General features: G+C 35.4%; 1 protein-coding gene across 1 annotated transcript; it reads left to right on the forward strand.

Moving 5' to 3' along the window:
• Positions 1–972: 972 nt before the first annotated feature.
• On the forward strand, positions 973–5,208 carry LOC133290561 (uncharacterized). Its single transcript, XM_061488660.1, has 3 exons — positions 973–1,151; positions 2,171–2,398; positions 5,032–5,208. The coding sequence occupies exons 1-3, from the start codon at positions 1,134–1,136 to the stop codon at positions 5,077–5,079; spliced, it is 294 nt and encodes a 97-aa protein (XP_061344644.1). The 5' UTR covers positions 973–1,133; the 3' UTR covers positions 5,080–5,208.
• Positions 5,209–17,345: the final 12,137 nt, after the last annotated feature.

Here is a 17,345-nt window from a genome sequence, read left to right on the forward strand (position 1 = left end):
TCGATAGAAAGATTGTCCTTTTTATTTTTAAGAGTAAATACTTTTTTTGGTCTTCATCAAATTTTACGATGCCTACTTTAGTCCCTAGGAAATAAAAAGGCTATTCGTGGTCCTAAAAAATTCAAAATGGATCCATTTAGTTGAAATCGTGTTCCCTCATAAATTCAAAAAAGACCTATATTAATTTTTCAAAAGAACTAAAATGAGTCTACTTTAAATTTTTTAAAGACCACGAATAACTTTTTTTTTATTTGCTAGGGACTAAAGCAGGTATCCGGACCGAAAAAGATATTTACTCTATTTTTAATTTGTCTATATCTAGGCGTGACTTTTCAGTTTATTAAAATTTCAAACACAAGAATAAATCCTATATCAACTGGGTCCCGATTTAATAGTCAAATATGACGATTTGAATAAAATTCATTGAGCAATAGATTGCTTATAATTAATTATTATATATATATTCTGTTGAAATTCATTCTTCAGTAAAAAATGTCCATGCCGAAAGATAATAATTAATAACAAGAAATATCTTTAATAATTATTAAGGGTGGTTGGGTTGGGACTCTGGGAGAGGATCCATAAAGCTGAAGAACAAAAATGGAGAGAATATTTAGAGGTGGGAAGCCAGGTAGAAAAGCCGAAAGCAGGTGGCGGGTATGATGAGGGGCAAAAAGGGAATTCGATTAAAGCAAAGAAAACACGCGCACTGCACACACACTGCCGTAAAATCATGCATTTGATTGATAGACAAGAAGATAATAAATGGGAGTATCAAAGAAGTCGCGTGTGCTTCGTAGGCATAGCGTGTCCACAAGTGGTATTTTCGTAATTGAACAGACAAATAATAAAAAGTCTTAATTTTAAAAAATAATAATAATAAGAAACGGACCACCCTTTCTTCTGTTGTATATATCATCTGATTGTGCAGTAAGTTTCATAGGAGCTCGCTTTCGCTGCTGCATCACATAGCCAATCAACATTCATCATAAATAAATAAACCGTGACCTCTCATTTTCTTCTCTCACACTCGCCTCGCTGTTGCTTTGGCTTCTTCGTTATTCACTTTCTCTATAAATACACGCTGTGTTACTGTTAGCTCCATATCTCGCTAGATCTGAAATCACTCTCTCATGGACCGTCGTAAAGAGGTTAGTTTCTCTCTCTCTCCCTCCCTCTAATCATATGAGATTCTGCGTTTGGTTGATAAGAAAAGCGAGGAAAAGTAAATCGCGCGATTGTATTTGCATGAGCATGAATATAGTTGTTTGCTTGCATGGAATGGATGCGTTGTGCGTATGAGAGAAATTCACAGATCAGGAGTTTGTTTCTGGCTCAAATCATGAATCTGGATACAATTGCATGTTTCTATTGCTGCTACTAGTTGATTCCTAAAAGCTCAATAACGAGAAAAAAAAACACACACAGAGAGAGAGAGAGAGAGAGAGAGCGGAGTCTTCTTGGTTTTTATTTTGAAACCGATTAATTAATTGTTTTGTTTCTGAAAGTTTGTGAGAGAACACTGTTAGTTTTTGATAGGTAGAAGAATGAAATAGGATTTAAGAAGATTAATTACTGATTGAAAATCCATGTGTTGTTTCTCCGGTTATTTGATATTTAACTTCGGTCATAAAGTAATTATTATTGACCATGCATCCATCGGTATCATTGTATTTGTTCGCTCTTTTTCCACGATTCTTTCGCATCTTCTTTTTGACCACATTAATCTGTCAAACATAGACCCGAGAACGATGATTCCTACTCTGTTTTCCTTCCCAACTCAGCTTAATTAATTATTATGTTTTGTTTTCAAACTTTGAAATGATGATAACAGTGTTGCAGTCGTACAAGCAATCATAAAATCCTTTCTAAAGCAAAGAAATAGTCAAATTCGTCACTATGATTCGTTCTTTGCCTGCATTTCCTTTATCATATGATTCATGATCATACAGGGTCCGTGGCTACTTGTCTATTCTATTTTTTTTATTTGCTTTGCAGTCTAATAACTTGTATTATTTTCATATCCGGAAAGAACGTTCTTTCTTATCTAAATCTTTCATTTACATTATTTTAATTTTTGGGTACAGTACATTATTATTAATGTAAAATTTATTACGATTGATGAATTTCTTATGGTGATTTGACTAAGTTGTAAATATTGTCAATATAGAAAAATGCTCCTTGGTTATCAGTGCCGCAGTTTGGAGACTGGGATCAGAAGGGCGAAGTACCGGACTACTCGCTGGATTTCTCAAAAATCCGGGAAACTAGGAAGCAGAACAAGACAAATATTTCCAGGGCAAGTCTTGGTAACGAAGAAGAGTTCATGGATTCAAGCACTAGCAGCGTAAACACTGGCCACAGTGAGCCCCCCTACCAGCAAACCCATTCTCCAACTGTAAGATTCTTGGCCAGTTTTGTTATTCTTATTTTGTTAGCTATTATTCTGGGTAGTTCTTGAACACAATTATAGTTTATCCACACAGAAATAACGGAACTATAAGTAACGAGGAAATTAGCACCAGGATGATATTATAAAAAGTAAACAAAAATCCAAAATATCTATAATATCATATAGGGGGATGGATGCTTAAAAATATATTTTCTGTCAATGGTACGGTGGGTGGGTTCTGTTATGTTATTTACTATATTGCTGAATAGTTTTTTCCCCTATTTTTATTCAAAATTTATAAATTTTAATATGTGAATAGTGTCAAAATGAAAATAAAGAGTTGAGGGGCTGTTTGGTACACGGATTTTTTTCGGATTTTCAGAAAATTGAATTTTTTTAAATTTTCAGATATTATCGTAAACTGAATGTAAAAATCATATTTTTAAAAATCGAAATTTCCGGACAAAAAAGAATTTCTCCTGTACCAAACATCCCCTGAGAGTGTGTTTGGTAGATGTCATCTTGAAATATTGCTAGGCATTTGAAAGTGGATAAGTAGTATGTCCATGTTTGGTACAGGTTATTTAAAATTTTGTCTAGCTAACCCATTTGCCTAGCAATTGAACTTTGTATGCAAAATTGGACCAAAAATATGGTGCTCAAATCCTACTTGGAGGGTGGTATTTGAGTGATAGCTAGCTAAGTGAAAAAGGTGAACATGGAAGATGTCAAAACTGCCTTTGATGACTTCAACATTAGTTCTCATTAGGGTTATTTTGTAATTTCAGCCTGATTTTCCATCAATATTTTATCTTCAACCAAACATAGATTCATGAATTTCACTCAATTTTTTCAGTAATATTTTGTCCAAATAAATACCTTTTTTTTAACTTTCTTATCTAACTCACTTTTTCTGCAGATCCCTAGTAATCACATTTTCCTGGTAAAAAAAAATTTCAGGAAAATAAAATTGAAAATATTTAAAAATATTGAAAATACCATTTTCCCTAGTAATCTTTTTTTATCTTATTCTTTTTTAATAAAAATATTTAAAAATGAAAATAAAGAGTTAAGGAAAATAAAATTGAACGAGACAAAATCTTTTTTTATCTTATTCTTTTTTAATAAAAATATTTTAAAAATTAAAATAAACTCGACTTCTGTTTTTTTTTTTTCTTAAAAATTTTAAATGAACGTGTCCAAATTATATCTTAATTTGTTGTGTTAGACATATTTCTAATACACGGACTCCACGCGAAAATGGTATGTCCTAATCCTAACTTTTAGAATGAAATCCCCTGAATTAAAATTATAAAAATGTGTGCCCTTGTAATGGAATTGAAGATAGTCACCAAAATGTAGAAAAAAGTTAAAGATGGGTATGTCGAAACATCTTTGACTAGGTGCAGTTAATGTATGGGATGAGGTCTTCTTACTCTATGACTTTTTTACAATCTCTCATCTTCTCGAGTATTTTTGCAACAATGGACATTTTCAAACAACATTAATTATACCTGTCTTTCTCCACCTAGAAAAGGCACTGATTATTCATATTCTGATATAGAAAAGTCTGAGTTGCTATGTGAGTTGACATTGAGGGCTTCTTGCCAGAATTCCGGTTAAGAAATATAATTTATATCAATGTCTTTCTCTCTTTCTTTTTTTGCTCTTCAATTATAAGTTTATATTCTCCTCTGATTTCTAGCATTAGGACTTATGCTGAACCTAGCTTTACAAATCTTCATCGTCATGGACTAAACACTACTAAAGAATAAACGAATCTTAGACATATATGTACAATCTTCTGCCTACTACATTACCGAAAAAGATTTGAGATTCTGGAAAACAGTAAAGAAAATCGAATGAATCTAGGGATATGTTAAACTAGTAAAGCACAGAAATCCGTGGTTTTTGACTTTTCTATCAGCAGTACCATATATTAATGTACGCAATATGGATAGGAAGTAGTCAATAATGTTGAACCTTTTACAAATATTTTTTCACCCAAAGAAAGAAGAGGGCGTGCTAAAGTATACAATACAGGAGTATTATTCTGCGAACCAGATTAACTGGTGTAAAGAACCAATTTATTCAAAAGTTTAAGACGGGGACAGTGTAAATCGAACCCATGACACCGAGACTCTAATATTATGTAAAGAACCAATTCACTCAAAAACTTAAGCTTGTTCAGGCTACGTTAGTGGTTTTATATATGTCTAACAAATGATTTGATAGTGATGTAAGGTGAAGGATGTAAATTGTTCTTTATCATGTAGATACCTAGGCAACACGCAATACTAGTTGCTGCACATGCAATGGATGTTTGGGGGCAATCACATTCAATTCATTGATAAGAGGGCCATAAATTATAAAATAATTGGTGCTCGGTTGCTCATGTGTTGCTTGGGAAATGACCCTATAGTGTTTATGAGAGGCCTAGTTTAAAGAAACCCAATAAAAATGTCTTTAGTAGTGGAAATTTTAAATACAAGTTTACTGCATATCAGATTCATTCTCTAGATATGTTAAAGATTGGTCTCACGTATTTTTGTTGTTTCTGAAGTATGGTTTAATTATGTAGTATTTACGTATGGCATGGCATCTTTTACATCATTTTTATTTATTTTTGTCCCGGACAGACAAGGAAGAGCTTCCTCAGCTATTTCAACTGCTGTGTGAAGGCTTAATATTTATGGGCACGTACAACCTTTCTATTATTTTCTGAAGTTCTGGATAGGGACAGTTATGCTTCTTCTCATTTGGTGATACTTACTTGGCCTTTGTCCTTGATTTAAAAAATGAATATTTCCTTTTCATCCCAACTCTTCTATTGTTGATGCTCTCTGTGTGCTTGCTATGGTAGCTTGAGATTTGGTTAATCTAATTACAGGTAAAGATGGTAATCATGTAAAAGGCACTCATGTCAAATGAATCTGTACTCCAGCTCCAAAATATCATGAATAAACTCATCATGTTCTTGACCTTAAAATGTTCATTTATTTTTGTTCGAGTAATTACTCATTCTGGAGCTGAGTAGTTACAAATTAGGTTGGAGATATAAATGATTATCATTCGCTGGTTTCGTTCCTTTGCAAATTTATAGGTAATTATTCATTTCCAGTTTTTTCGAAGAGTAACCACCAATCACACAATGATGAACTGAGTTTAGTCATTCTCCCACTTAGGTTTCAATTTTCCGACCTTTATCGCTTAACAACCTACAATTTGCTCAGGATTAGAAGGCTTCCACTGGTCATTGAACCGAACACATCTCAGCTCCACGATCATCGTGGCTGCTGTTAGCCTGTTACTGGGATTTAGTCTCAGTACATTAACCATGCGTTAATTACCACTCCTGCCAGCCTATACAGTTCCTTTTTTAAAGAGGCAACCGAATAAATGTTGGGTTGGGGACTTTACAACTTAAACCCAAATTGCAAGTGCTTTGATTCCTAAGATTGCTTTGGACCATTATGCGAGTCATGTAGCACATGGGCTGTCCAGGCTACCAAGTGGGAATAGGACTACCAACTTACTTCTAACTGAATTTTCGTCTGCCAGTAATTTCAAATAACAAAATTTAAGCATTAATAAAAAAAAAATTTGTAAATTCTCTACCAAACTCGGTGTCATCATTTTGTTCAGAATACCTAGCTTAGGAGGATCCACTTATGTAGTACCTGATTTATACAATTAATATCTCTGGCTAACCTACTATTGCTGCAAATTTACCTCAATGCACATATTCAAAAACTACCATGGCAAACCACAATGTTTTAATATCACTGGGTCCATTATGCATCAAGCTGCACTAAATTCTATGCATCACTGGGGGGACCATAAACTCAGAATGAGGAAGGAGAATGTAGGGGGGAAATAGAGTAAATTGGGTGTATAGTATTTGACCATGCTGACTCTGAGCCCTATGGCTTGTTTTTTCACACTTGAACCCCATACCAGAGCACTGTATCATTCGGTAAATGTAAGCATTACATGAAACGAAACTCTCGAACAAGTAGTAGTAAAATGAGGATTTTATAAAATGGTTTGTTAATGCATGCCTTCGAAATACAAGTAAACGAAATTCTTAAAAAAAATCAGAAGAAAGAACAATTTGAGATTGACTATATCTATCAGACTGCAATGAAAAAGCATTTGAGTATAACGGGCCATTTTTTTAACACAAGATGTTTAGTATCTATTCAAATTTTTAAAAATCGATTATTATGAAACCAATTTTGAAATAAAGTTAGTTCTTAAAAAAAAATTACAGTTGATTTTTTGCATGCTCTCTTTCTTTTTATTTTTCCCAGGGGTGGACTTCCTATGATCCAAATGTCCAGAAAGGTTGAGTTCTTACTGTTAAACTAAATGAGCACCCATCACTGCTCGAACCAAGAAGACAGGATCAATCCAATTCACTCAAATAAGAAAAATGCTGTATCTATATTTCCATGTCTCACACCTCATAAAATATATGATGAAGTTAAAATGTAAATATGTAAAAAAAAATATGATAAGCCTAGTGGTAATCAAACGTTAAAATTGTATAAATATAAGATAATGAGTGCATAGAAACTTCCATCACTATTAATACTAATACTATTATATGTGCAAATTATGGTGGTTTGTATTTGAAACTTGAAACTTTAAAGAGCTAGTAATAATGATTAATGACGTCGAGATGCCCACAAATTTTTGTACATAGAGAAACATATTGTTTAAACAGCCAACTATATTACAGATTAAGGGGCGTTTGGTAGCGGTCTTTGCGAGAAATTGATAGGCAAATTAGATAGGATTTGAAGATGACAACGTTTGGTAGAAGAATAAAAAAAAAATATGCCAGCAAAATTGAATACCCAGATAACGTAAATCATGTGAAAAATTGCAGCGATTGTACTGTGCTAGATACCCACATCGTCGGTGGTAATTCGTGGTTGCCCGAGAAAGAAAAAAACTAGTGCGAAAATATTGTCCAAAATGACTCGGTAATATTTACAATGCAGCAATTTTGTTTTTTCAGTTTCAAAATTTACAAGGCCCACTTTTGTAATTTACACCAATTATCCCATCAATATTTTACGTTCTACCAAATATAGTCTTTGAAAACTTACTTAATTTTTCCGGTAATATTTCATCCTACCAAATAACTTTTTATCAACTTTATCAGCAAATTTATTTTCCCATTATTTCCCCAATAATTGTATTGACCTGGTTAAAAAAAATTACTCCTCTACCAAACGCCCCCAGTAAATTCTAATTTAATTGCTAAAATTTCTAGTAATTTAAGTAACAAAAATAATTACAATAAAATAAAACGAGATTTTCTTAATCATCTTGTTCTAAAAGAAAATATTTAACTACAAAATAATGTTAAAGACAGTCCACGGAAAATTGAAGGCAAAACAATGTAGGAGTAATATCTCAAACTAGGGAGCCAAAAATACACTAAAACGATCCTTGCAAGATAAATTTTCATATCAAATCACTCCTTCATTTTTCAATTTTTTATTTCTTAAAAAATCAAATATCTATTATTGAAGTACCAGAGTAATGACATTTATATTTTCACTTTTCTGTGAAATACGTGAATGCCTAGCACTAGAGAGTAAAGTGTTCATCAATTGATTCAAATCAATTCAAACTGCGATAATCAAATCAAAAAATCGATAATCAAATTATTCAAAAACCAAAAAAAAATCACATATTTTAATTGCATTGGATCGGTTTTCAGTTTGGGTGGTGAAAACCAATCCAATCCAAACCGATCCAATGTATTATATATTTATTATTTTTTAAAGATGATGACTTGAAATCTTTTTGTTTTGTAAAATTGGAATATTGGATGTTATTGCTATTGTTTTAATTTTTTATTGTCTATTGATTTGTTTTAACTCTTCAAGAATTTTTAGACTTGTTTTAGTTTGAAACTTGAATTTTGCAGTGGTTTGTAATTTTGTATGGTTTTATTTTGATATAGCTAGTGATTTGTATTACCTTGGGCTACCACCAAATTTCCCTTGACCAATTTTCATCTACCACTTCCGATGTAATTCACTAACCTGAGATCATCAACATTGCCTACCGAGATTAGGTTCAGTCGCATGTCACTTACATCTTTCAGTACAAGTCGACATCCGACATTTGTGGTCAGGGTCACATCACCCACACCAACAATCTTGTTGGTCACCTAATTTTTCATCTTCACGACTCCAACATCACCGCCTTTGTAAGAGGAGAAAAACCTTTGTGTGGAGTGACATAAAAAGAGGTACTGTAGACAACAATCCAGGTGCAGTCGTCATAAGCAACATTCAAAAAATTATCTTCACCGAGAAGGAAAATCTCGGCATCATCATTGGCAACCACCACAATGGTGCTCTTGTCTTCTTTCTTCTTTAGCACAATCTAATCTGACTTCACCGTGCCGTTCTTCTCATCTTTTTGCAGAGTCCTGCAGTCTGTCTTCTTATGTCTGGGCTTCCCACAATAGAAGCATTTCAACTCATATTTCAGCCTAGACCGACCTCTGGACTTATCTCGTTCGTCACGGCCCCGTCTCTTGCTTTGACCCTGGGCATTAGACCCTCCTCTGTTCTCAATAATGTTGGCCTCGGACGTGCTGGTTGCATCTCGTTCTCAACAGCAGCAAAGCCTGCATCTCATCATCGAACTTCATCTCGGCCTTAGACAGGTTTTTTTTAAAAATACCTTTGAAGATGTTAAGGTACTCAATTATACTCATGTCTTCCTTGTACTCCAGCTTCACAAGACGGCGTACTAGGCGTGCTTTGTTCTTAGGAGTCTTCTTCTGAACCATGGGCTCCAACTTCGTCCATAACTCATACTCATTTGTGAACTTAGACACGTGCTCAAAGAGGCTTTTGTCAATGTATTTTCTGATCATGGTCACTGCCTTCTATTCAGGACGTCCCATTCATTTTCATTCTTTCCTTCTGGTCTCGTCTCATTGAGGATGGGCTCATACAAGTCTTTGTAGTACAGGTGGTCTTCCATCATCAGTCTCTAGTATGTGAAGTTGTTCACGGTCCGCTTGAACATTTCTCCATTATGGGCAGACCCACCAGTCTCTATAAGAACCCGCACCGTTAATTAAGGAAGTTAATTAATTAATTAAGAGAAATTAGGAAATAATTCCATAATTGACCCTAATAATTATTATGTGGCTTTAATAATTATAGTAAGTGAGTAATAATGCTAAAAGTCGCTTTTCTGACGAAAAGTGCAGATACCAGTTCTGCTACTCGGTATAAATGCTACCGATGAAGTATCCCGGAAAATTATAATAAGTGCATGAATATTCCTAGAATATTATATAGGACTTGTAAAACAAATTTCAAGTTAAAATAATGAGAACTGGTGCCAGAACTGATACTGGCTATGGAAAAGCGCATACCAGAAAGGTGCTGCGAAAAATAAAATAAAAATATGAAAAATCTTAAAAAAATGAGTAGGTTCAGATTTCAAAGTTTGGAATTAAAATGCTAAGTGTAGCTATTAGTGCTAACACAGTGTGATTAAGTGTAATCCGCCTATATATACTAAGTGGCACAGATTTTTAGGTCATTTTTGGCTGAGTGCTACGTAGAGTTTTTGGGTGCTCATGTTGCCACCTTCATTCTTGATCATTCCTTGCTTGAAAATCTCCCAAGTTTGAACTTTTCTTCTCATTTCTCTTTATCTAAACACTTGGTTGGGGTGAGGGTTGGCTTTGTGAGGGTGAAGGTCAGTCCTTGCTGAGTTGTGGGGGCTGTTTGTGGAGGTTGGAGGTGCTGCCTCTGAGTTGAATGGTGTGAGAGCTTGTCTCTTGGTATTTTGAGCTTCATGGAAGGATCTTTGGTGTAAAAGAACCAACCTTTGAGCACCATTTTCGTTTATCTTTGAAGTCAGATTTTGTGGACTAGCTTGTGAGCTCCATGAGCCTTTGCTACTCTGTTTGAGTCTTGGGTAAGTGTCACCAACCATGACCGTGTGTTTTCTTGGTTAAAAATGAAACCTTGATGCATGTAACAAGCTAAAGATCATAACTTAAGGTTGGGTAAGGTTAAACACACCTAGAAATGCATGTTTAAGCTTCTGTAATCAGTAAAAGTTGAACCTTTGGATTGATATCTCGCGAAATGCAGATTCTGAGTTCTGTCGCGAAATATCCGGATATTGGGTTAGAAATATCCGGATATGGATATCCGGATATGGGGTTCTGAATATCAGGATATTGATAGCCGGATATTGCAAGTCAGATATCCGGATATTGATATCCGCATATGCCCCAGACAAATATCCAGATATTCTGGGTTTTCGAAGAACAGTAGCTGCATTGTTCATACAGAATGATGTTTGGGGTTTGTGGACCCTAGAATGGTTAAGTTGAACCTCTGTAATAATTAAACTAAGTCATAAGCATGTGATTAAGGACTTGTGGCTTTGTGATAAGCCTTAAGACATGAAACGTAAAGGAAAGACGTTGTCCTTGTGTCTAATACTTGTTGAGTATGATTATTGATATGATTGCTGGTCCAAAACAGATTGTGATTCTGCTGTGTTTGGGCTTTGAGCTTGGTTGGACTCTTGGTTTGGATAGTTAGCTTGCAAGGTAAGCATTCGTTTCCTCGGTTTAGCCATTGTTGGTTCCACCATATCCCATGGGGAATAGTATATATGCATGATGTGTTTTCATGTTTTGATATTGGAATGCTTTTGAACTGTTATGTGTAAGGGCCTTATAATATGCATGTGTTGTTCTACTTTGACGGTAAGCCTGAGTATGTAGCGTCATACAAAATGCTGAGACTGGGGTGAATGCAAGTAGCGTCTTGCACTATTTGTAGGACATAGACGTATATCCTTCATTTCTCTGGCCAGTAGATTATATTGACACACATGACATGGTTATCTATGCATTACACTCACTTTGGAACTTATATATTGTGTAAACTGCTTTAGAACTTATGTTGCACGTGTAAGTGAGCTTGGGGTGGAAGATCCTTGAGGACCCCTTGTCTTACTGAGATTTCTTTTTAGAGATCTCACCCCACGTTTGGGGCACATATTTCAGGTTCAGGTAATGTGGGGGTTGAGACCTCTAGCGGCAAGAGGCCAGAGCTGAGTTAGATGTCTGTTGTTATGATTATATGCTGGATGTTGTTAAGTTATCTTTATGATTATACTGTTATTGTTGAGACTGTTGTTGGGCCTTCTTGCCTTATTTGGTGAGCATGGGGATTGTCCATGCCACATTGGATTATGTGGTTGATTAGATTTGGGTTGTATAAACTATTAGGGTTGTCCGACTTACGTGTTGTAGTGCCGTGACTAGAGACTCAGTTAATGATCTTAATTATGGTATGAGGTTATTCAGTATAGATGTCTGTCTTTTGCATTTACATACAGGAAATGTTTTGGAAATGAATTAAGTAATTCAACTTGGTAAGGATAATGACGTCATAATTGAAAAGAAAAAGAATATTCCGCATTTTTAATTAAGTGTGGCTTAATACGATGACATGTTAACAAACCGGGTTAACATGGGGTGTTACATTTTATGGTATCAGAGCACTTTCTAGGGAAAAGCTTGTATGTAGTGCAATAACTTAGGATGTTTTGTGATGTATTGTCTTATGTGTTTGCTCCGTTGAGTGTTATTATGATAATGCATATGTGATGTGGGCCTGATCGACTCATAATTTGTGTAACTGTGCAGAGTCATGGTAATACCCAGGAGAACTCGCGAGATTGCTGAGGGTCAACACGACCCGATCCTGACTGCATTAGCTGAGATGCAGGAGGCCGCTAGATTGGCCAACGTGGCAATGATGGACGCCGCTCATGAAGCGAACCAGAAAGCAACAGAGGATGCTCTCGAGGCGAACCGACTGGCGAACATGACCATGATGAGGATCATGTTGGAGGAGATGAGGGTTGGTCCTGCTGTTGGTCAGTTCCCCTCCGCCACCACCTCCACCGCCACCGCCGCCGCCTCCACCTAGTCTGCAGGACGAGAGCTTGAGTGTAAACCCCATATTTTTATTAACTTTAACCTTATGCCTTTTAGTTAATTTGAGGAGCTCAAACTTTTAAGTTTCGAGGACAAAACTTCTTTTAAGGAGGGTAGAATGTAATACCCCATATTTTTATTAATAAAATAATAATAATAATAATAATAAACTATAAATTAGTAGTAATAATATATATATATATATATATATATATATAATTTATGGTGATAGATAACAAAGTAGAATATTAATTTTATTTTTGATAAAATTATTTTTTGCGATATGAGTGCTATTGGAAAATAATTTTGATACTTTGTAATACTCTAAATTATTTATAATAACATAATATTAATATGTATATATATATATATATATCTGTATATATATATTAGATGATAAATTATAATTAATTGGATTATTAATTGATTGATGATTTAAGCATTTATGTTTGAGTGGTAATGTTTGATTGATAATGATTGATTAATAATGATTGATTGATAATGTTCGATTGGTAATGATTGATTGGTAATTTGATTAGATATGATGAGTCAATAATGAGTCAGCCTTGAGTTAGCAAATAAGTTAGTTGTAATCTGAGCCATAAGAAATTGATAATAAAATAGTGTATGAAGCCAATATCTGAGCCAGATACATCAATTAAGAAAAAGGAAATAAATGCACGAAATCCATATCTGAACCCAAAACTTCAACTATAAATAGAGGCCTAACCTAACCAAACCAATTCACTTTGAATCCTCAATAATTCTCCACCACTCTTCTTCTCCTCTACACACTCTCTCTCTCCTCACTTCAAAATTTTATTTTTTATTATTATCTTTCTTTGGTTACCAACCGCTTCTCTTCCCCAAATTGTAGAAGTCACCAAACACGAAGACTAGGTAATCCTAATCTCTAGGTGGTTGTAGATTTGTTGTGTATGAAATTTTATTGGGTGTATCCTAATCTTTAGGTAGTTATATGTAATCCTAATCCCTATGTTCTCTTAGGATACTTTATATATATGAAATACATTGTATGTAATCCTAATCCCTAGGGAGTTATAGGTTATATTTACATGTAATTTGGTATATGTAATCCTAGTCCCTAGAAATAGGTTAATTATATGAATATTATTGGGTTTAATTTTTATTTTTATTTTGATTAATTATATTGTTGGGAATTTTAATCCTCTAGAAAATATCAGAATTAATTGTGTAATTATTTATATTTGAATAATGGATTTGGAAGTTTTGATATTCTTGGATAAATGATTTGAAAATTATAATGGATTTGAAAATTATGATATTATTGAAAGATTGAATTTTGAAATTATAATCTTGATTAAATTGATGTGGAAATCATGAAAACTATTTGACAATTATGAGAATCGTGACAAGATTGAATTGATTGTATGTGATTGAATAAATTAATAGTGGGAGGATAGCTTTGGGATGGTACCTCCCAAGGTGATGAACACAACTTTTGGGCTTTATGCCTCCGATGTGAAACTAATGTGAAAAAGATTATATCCGTTCTTCCCAAAGTGGTATCTGGTAACAGTGCTTTTTTCCTGAGGTACTAGTAGCAACTTTGGGAAGAGGTGTGCACACTAGGAAGATGTGAATTGATTATGGTCAATTTTGATTATACGTGGCTGGTAACAGTTGTTATTTCCTGGGTCACGGGGTAGAGTGGCAGGGTTTCCCGGGTCTACCATGGTTCTCTTCCCACTAAGTACAATGAACTTAAACATGATTAACAATTAAATGTTATTTGATTTAATTATGATGAATGTCATTGAATTATGAATATTACCATTTATGTAATATTATGATTAATGTTGTGCTAAATATGTTAGTTGATAATTGCCCTTTCTAAATACACTAAATGGATTAAATAAAGATTAATATAATTAATAACAAGTTGGTATTTGATTTGAATTTTTGAGTTATATTATTTTATTGGATTGTTATGAGTTACATTTTTATTTGTTTATTTATTTATTTATTTTTGTATATCGAATTTGGATTACCAGCTTTGTTGACTTTTGTGTTTGTTTGACTGCAATGATCCTGCGTGGCTGCGGGGAAGCAGAGTTTCAGTGAATCAAGTTACAAAGGATCGGGCTAGCAGTGGGCAGTGAGGATAACTACTCAGAGATTTTTGCTAATCCTAAATTTTATGTATAAGACATATTTCTGATTTTATTGTAATATTTATGAATGTAATAAAGAGCCTTGCAGTTGTCCCTGTACAGGTGCGGCGGTAACATTTTCCCAAATTAGTTTTAGATTAGCTTCCGCAATATTTCTATTATTATAATTGTAAAAAAAAAATGAATTTTGACAATTTATTTATTATAAGATTGTTTTATAAATTGTTAGAAATTTTGGGTGTTACATTGAGTCACGTTGAGGGTGCCACTCCTCTTACTGGGGTGATGGAACCCTCCTTGGAGCTTGCTGAGGATCGAGACGTGATTGACCGTCGGCTTAATGCTTTCCGTAAGCATAAGTCACCTACCTTCAATGGATCGTATGATCCTATTGCTGCGGCGAGATGGCTTCAGGCGCTGGACAAGATTTTCCGTGTGATGCACTGTACTGATCCACAGAAGCTGATGTTCGCCACATATATGCTGGAGGGCGATGCCCATAAGTGGTGGATGAACACCTCTCATGCTTTTGAGATGCAGGGTCATGTTATGACATGGCCATTCTTCGAGGATTGCTTTCTGGGTCGATATTTCCCTTATGATGCGGAGGAGAGGAAGCAGGGGGAGTTTGATAGATTGGTGCAGGGCTCGATGTCTGTTGACGAATACCTGGCGAAGTTTAATGAGCTGGTTAAATTCACTCACTTTCGGATGGAGAGGCCTACTCCGATGTTCTTGGATGCTAAGTTCCGCAGGGGACATAATGAGGATGTTGCTGGTTACCTCGCTGGTTCTGCTTCGAGAGACTTCGGAACACTGGTGCAACAATGTCGGGACATCGAGGACTTCTACAACTCAAGTAAGGCCAAGAGGGCCAAGATTGCTGAGACGAAAGGAACGAGTAGTTCCACTTCTTGGAAGGACAGGAAGTTTGCTGGAAAAGGAAAAGGAGAGCAGTTGGCTGCTAAGCAAGCGCCTAGTCAGTTCAAGAGGACTTCTTCGCAGCAGAGTGGTTTTGCTAGGCCTCCTTCAACTCCTAGGTGTTCGAGGTGCGGGAAGGAACATGCAGGACGTTGTGCTACCGGCCAGTTGATCTGTTTTCACTGTGGCAAGGAGGGCCACTATTCTCGAGACTGTCTGTCGTCGACGGCGAGAGCAGCAGCGATTCAGGCAGTTCCGTTACAGATGATTCCTTTGGCTGCTACTTCGGCACCTGCAGTGCCACCTGCTACTGGACGTGTGTATACGTTGGATCGTCAGCAGTCGGGCTGAGCTCCGAACCTTGTCAGAGATACTGTTTCCATTGGTGGAATTACTGTTGATGTTTTGTTTGATTCCGGGGATACACATTCTTTATTGCAACCCCGATTGTTGTGAGGCTTGAGTTGCCCATGTTTGTGCTTTCTCCACCGTGCGGTTGACCACCGCCACCGGAGAAAAGTGAGATTCTACCACTGTGCATCAAGATGTCGTGTTTCAGTGGAATGGCCGTGATTACTCGGTAGATCTGATTAGATTGCCGATGGCTAATCTGGAAATCATTTCGAGCAGGGATTGGTTGTCCAGAAACTGTGTGATGATTGATTGTTGTGCCTAGTGAGTGGTGATGTCTCCGTGTGATTCCACAGCCAGTTCCTCGCCTTTTTTTTTTCTACAGGCTAGGAGAACCTTGTGAGCAGGGACATTGGTTATGTCATGTTGGGAGGTTTGGTAAGTGGGACACAGGAGGATCTCACTGGCATTCCTGTGGTGAAGGAATTCCTCGAGGTGCTTCCTGAGGAGATTCCTGAGTGTCCGCCACAGTGGGAGATATCGTTCTCCATTGAATTGTTGCCTGGTGTGGGGCCTTGTTATTAGCTCCATACCAGATGTCGCCACCAGAGTTGGCTGAGTTGAAGTAGCGTTCTGAGGGTCTTTCGGCGAAAGACTTAATCCGACTAAGCGTGTCTCCATGGGAAGCACCGGTCATGTTGTTATTGAGGCAAGATGCCTTACGCCATTACTTAAGCGTGATGGTGCTCTGTTTGAGGATGTGAAATTCTCTTAAGGGAAAGTCTAACACTTAGGACTTTGTGGCAAGGCCACACACGATCTTTTATATGCGAGGCAATGCATGTACATGTAGCTTGGGGGTTGAGTGGTCTCCATGACTCTAGGTTCTCTTGTTGATTATAGATATGCTTCATAAGTAGTTGGTATGTTAACACCATGGGTAGTGTAAAGCATGACATGAGTACGATAAACTGTGGTAATACATCAATGTTATTTCACCTTTAATTGACTCTCGATTTTGCATATGCCATGGAGATTGAGGTATACTGTTGCATTGAGTTTTTTTATTTATTTATAACATTTGGGATATGTTTTTTACTTTATTTACATAGTATAAATAAAAAAGGTCATTATATTTATTTTAAGATGTTAAATAAATTATTTTATGTCATGAAAAATATTTATTATTTATTTAAAAAATTAAGTTATATTGTAATTGCAATTTGATAACTTCTTAAAAACACCATATACTAACTGAATTTTTATTTTTCTTATGTTATCACATTTTTAAAAAAAAAATAACGTATTTTATATTAGTATTATTAATATAAAAAAATTAATTTATCCCATTAGTAAAATATGCATGAATTAAATAAAAATATATTTAAATATTCTCTCTTAGTTCAGGAGAGAATTCGATCATGGGCCGAACACATTGTAAGGTTTAAAATTGCGTAATCTCGGTATTTTTTTCATAGCTTTACTATCATATCATATCATCTCACAG

The sequence above is a fragment of the Gastrolobium bilobum genome, unplaced genomic scaffold (genome assembly GCF_033153095.1).
Source record: "Gastrolobium bilobum isolate Gb01-03AN ecotype WA unplaced genomic scaffold, APGP_CSIRO_Gbil_v1 utg4377, whole genome shotgun sequence".
In the NCBI taxonomy this organism is placed as follows: domain Eukaryota; kingdom Viridiplantae; phylum Streptophyta; class Magnoliopsida; order Fabales; family Fabaceae; genus Gastrolobium; species Gastrolobium bilobum.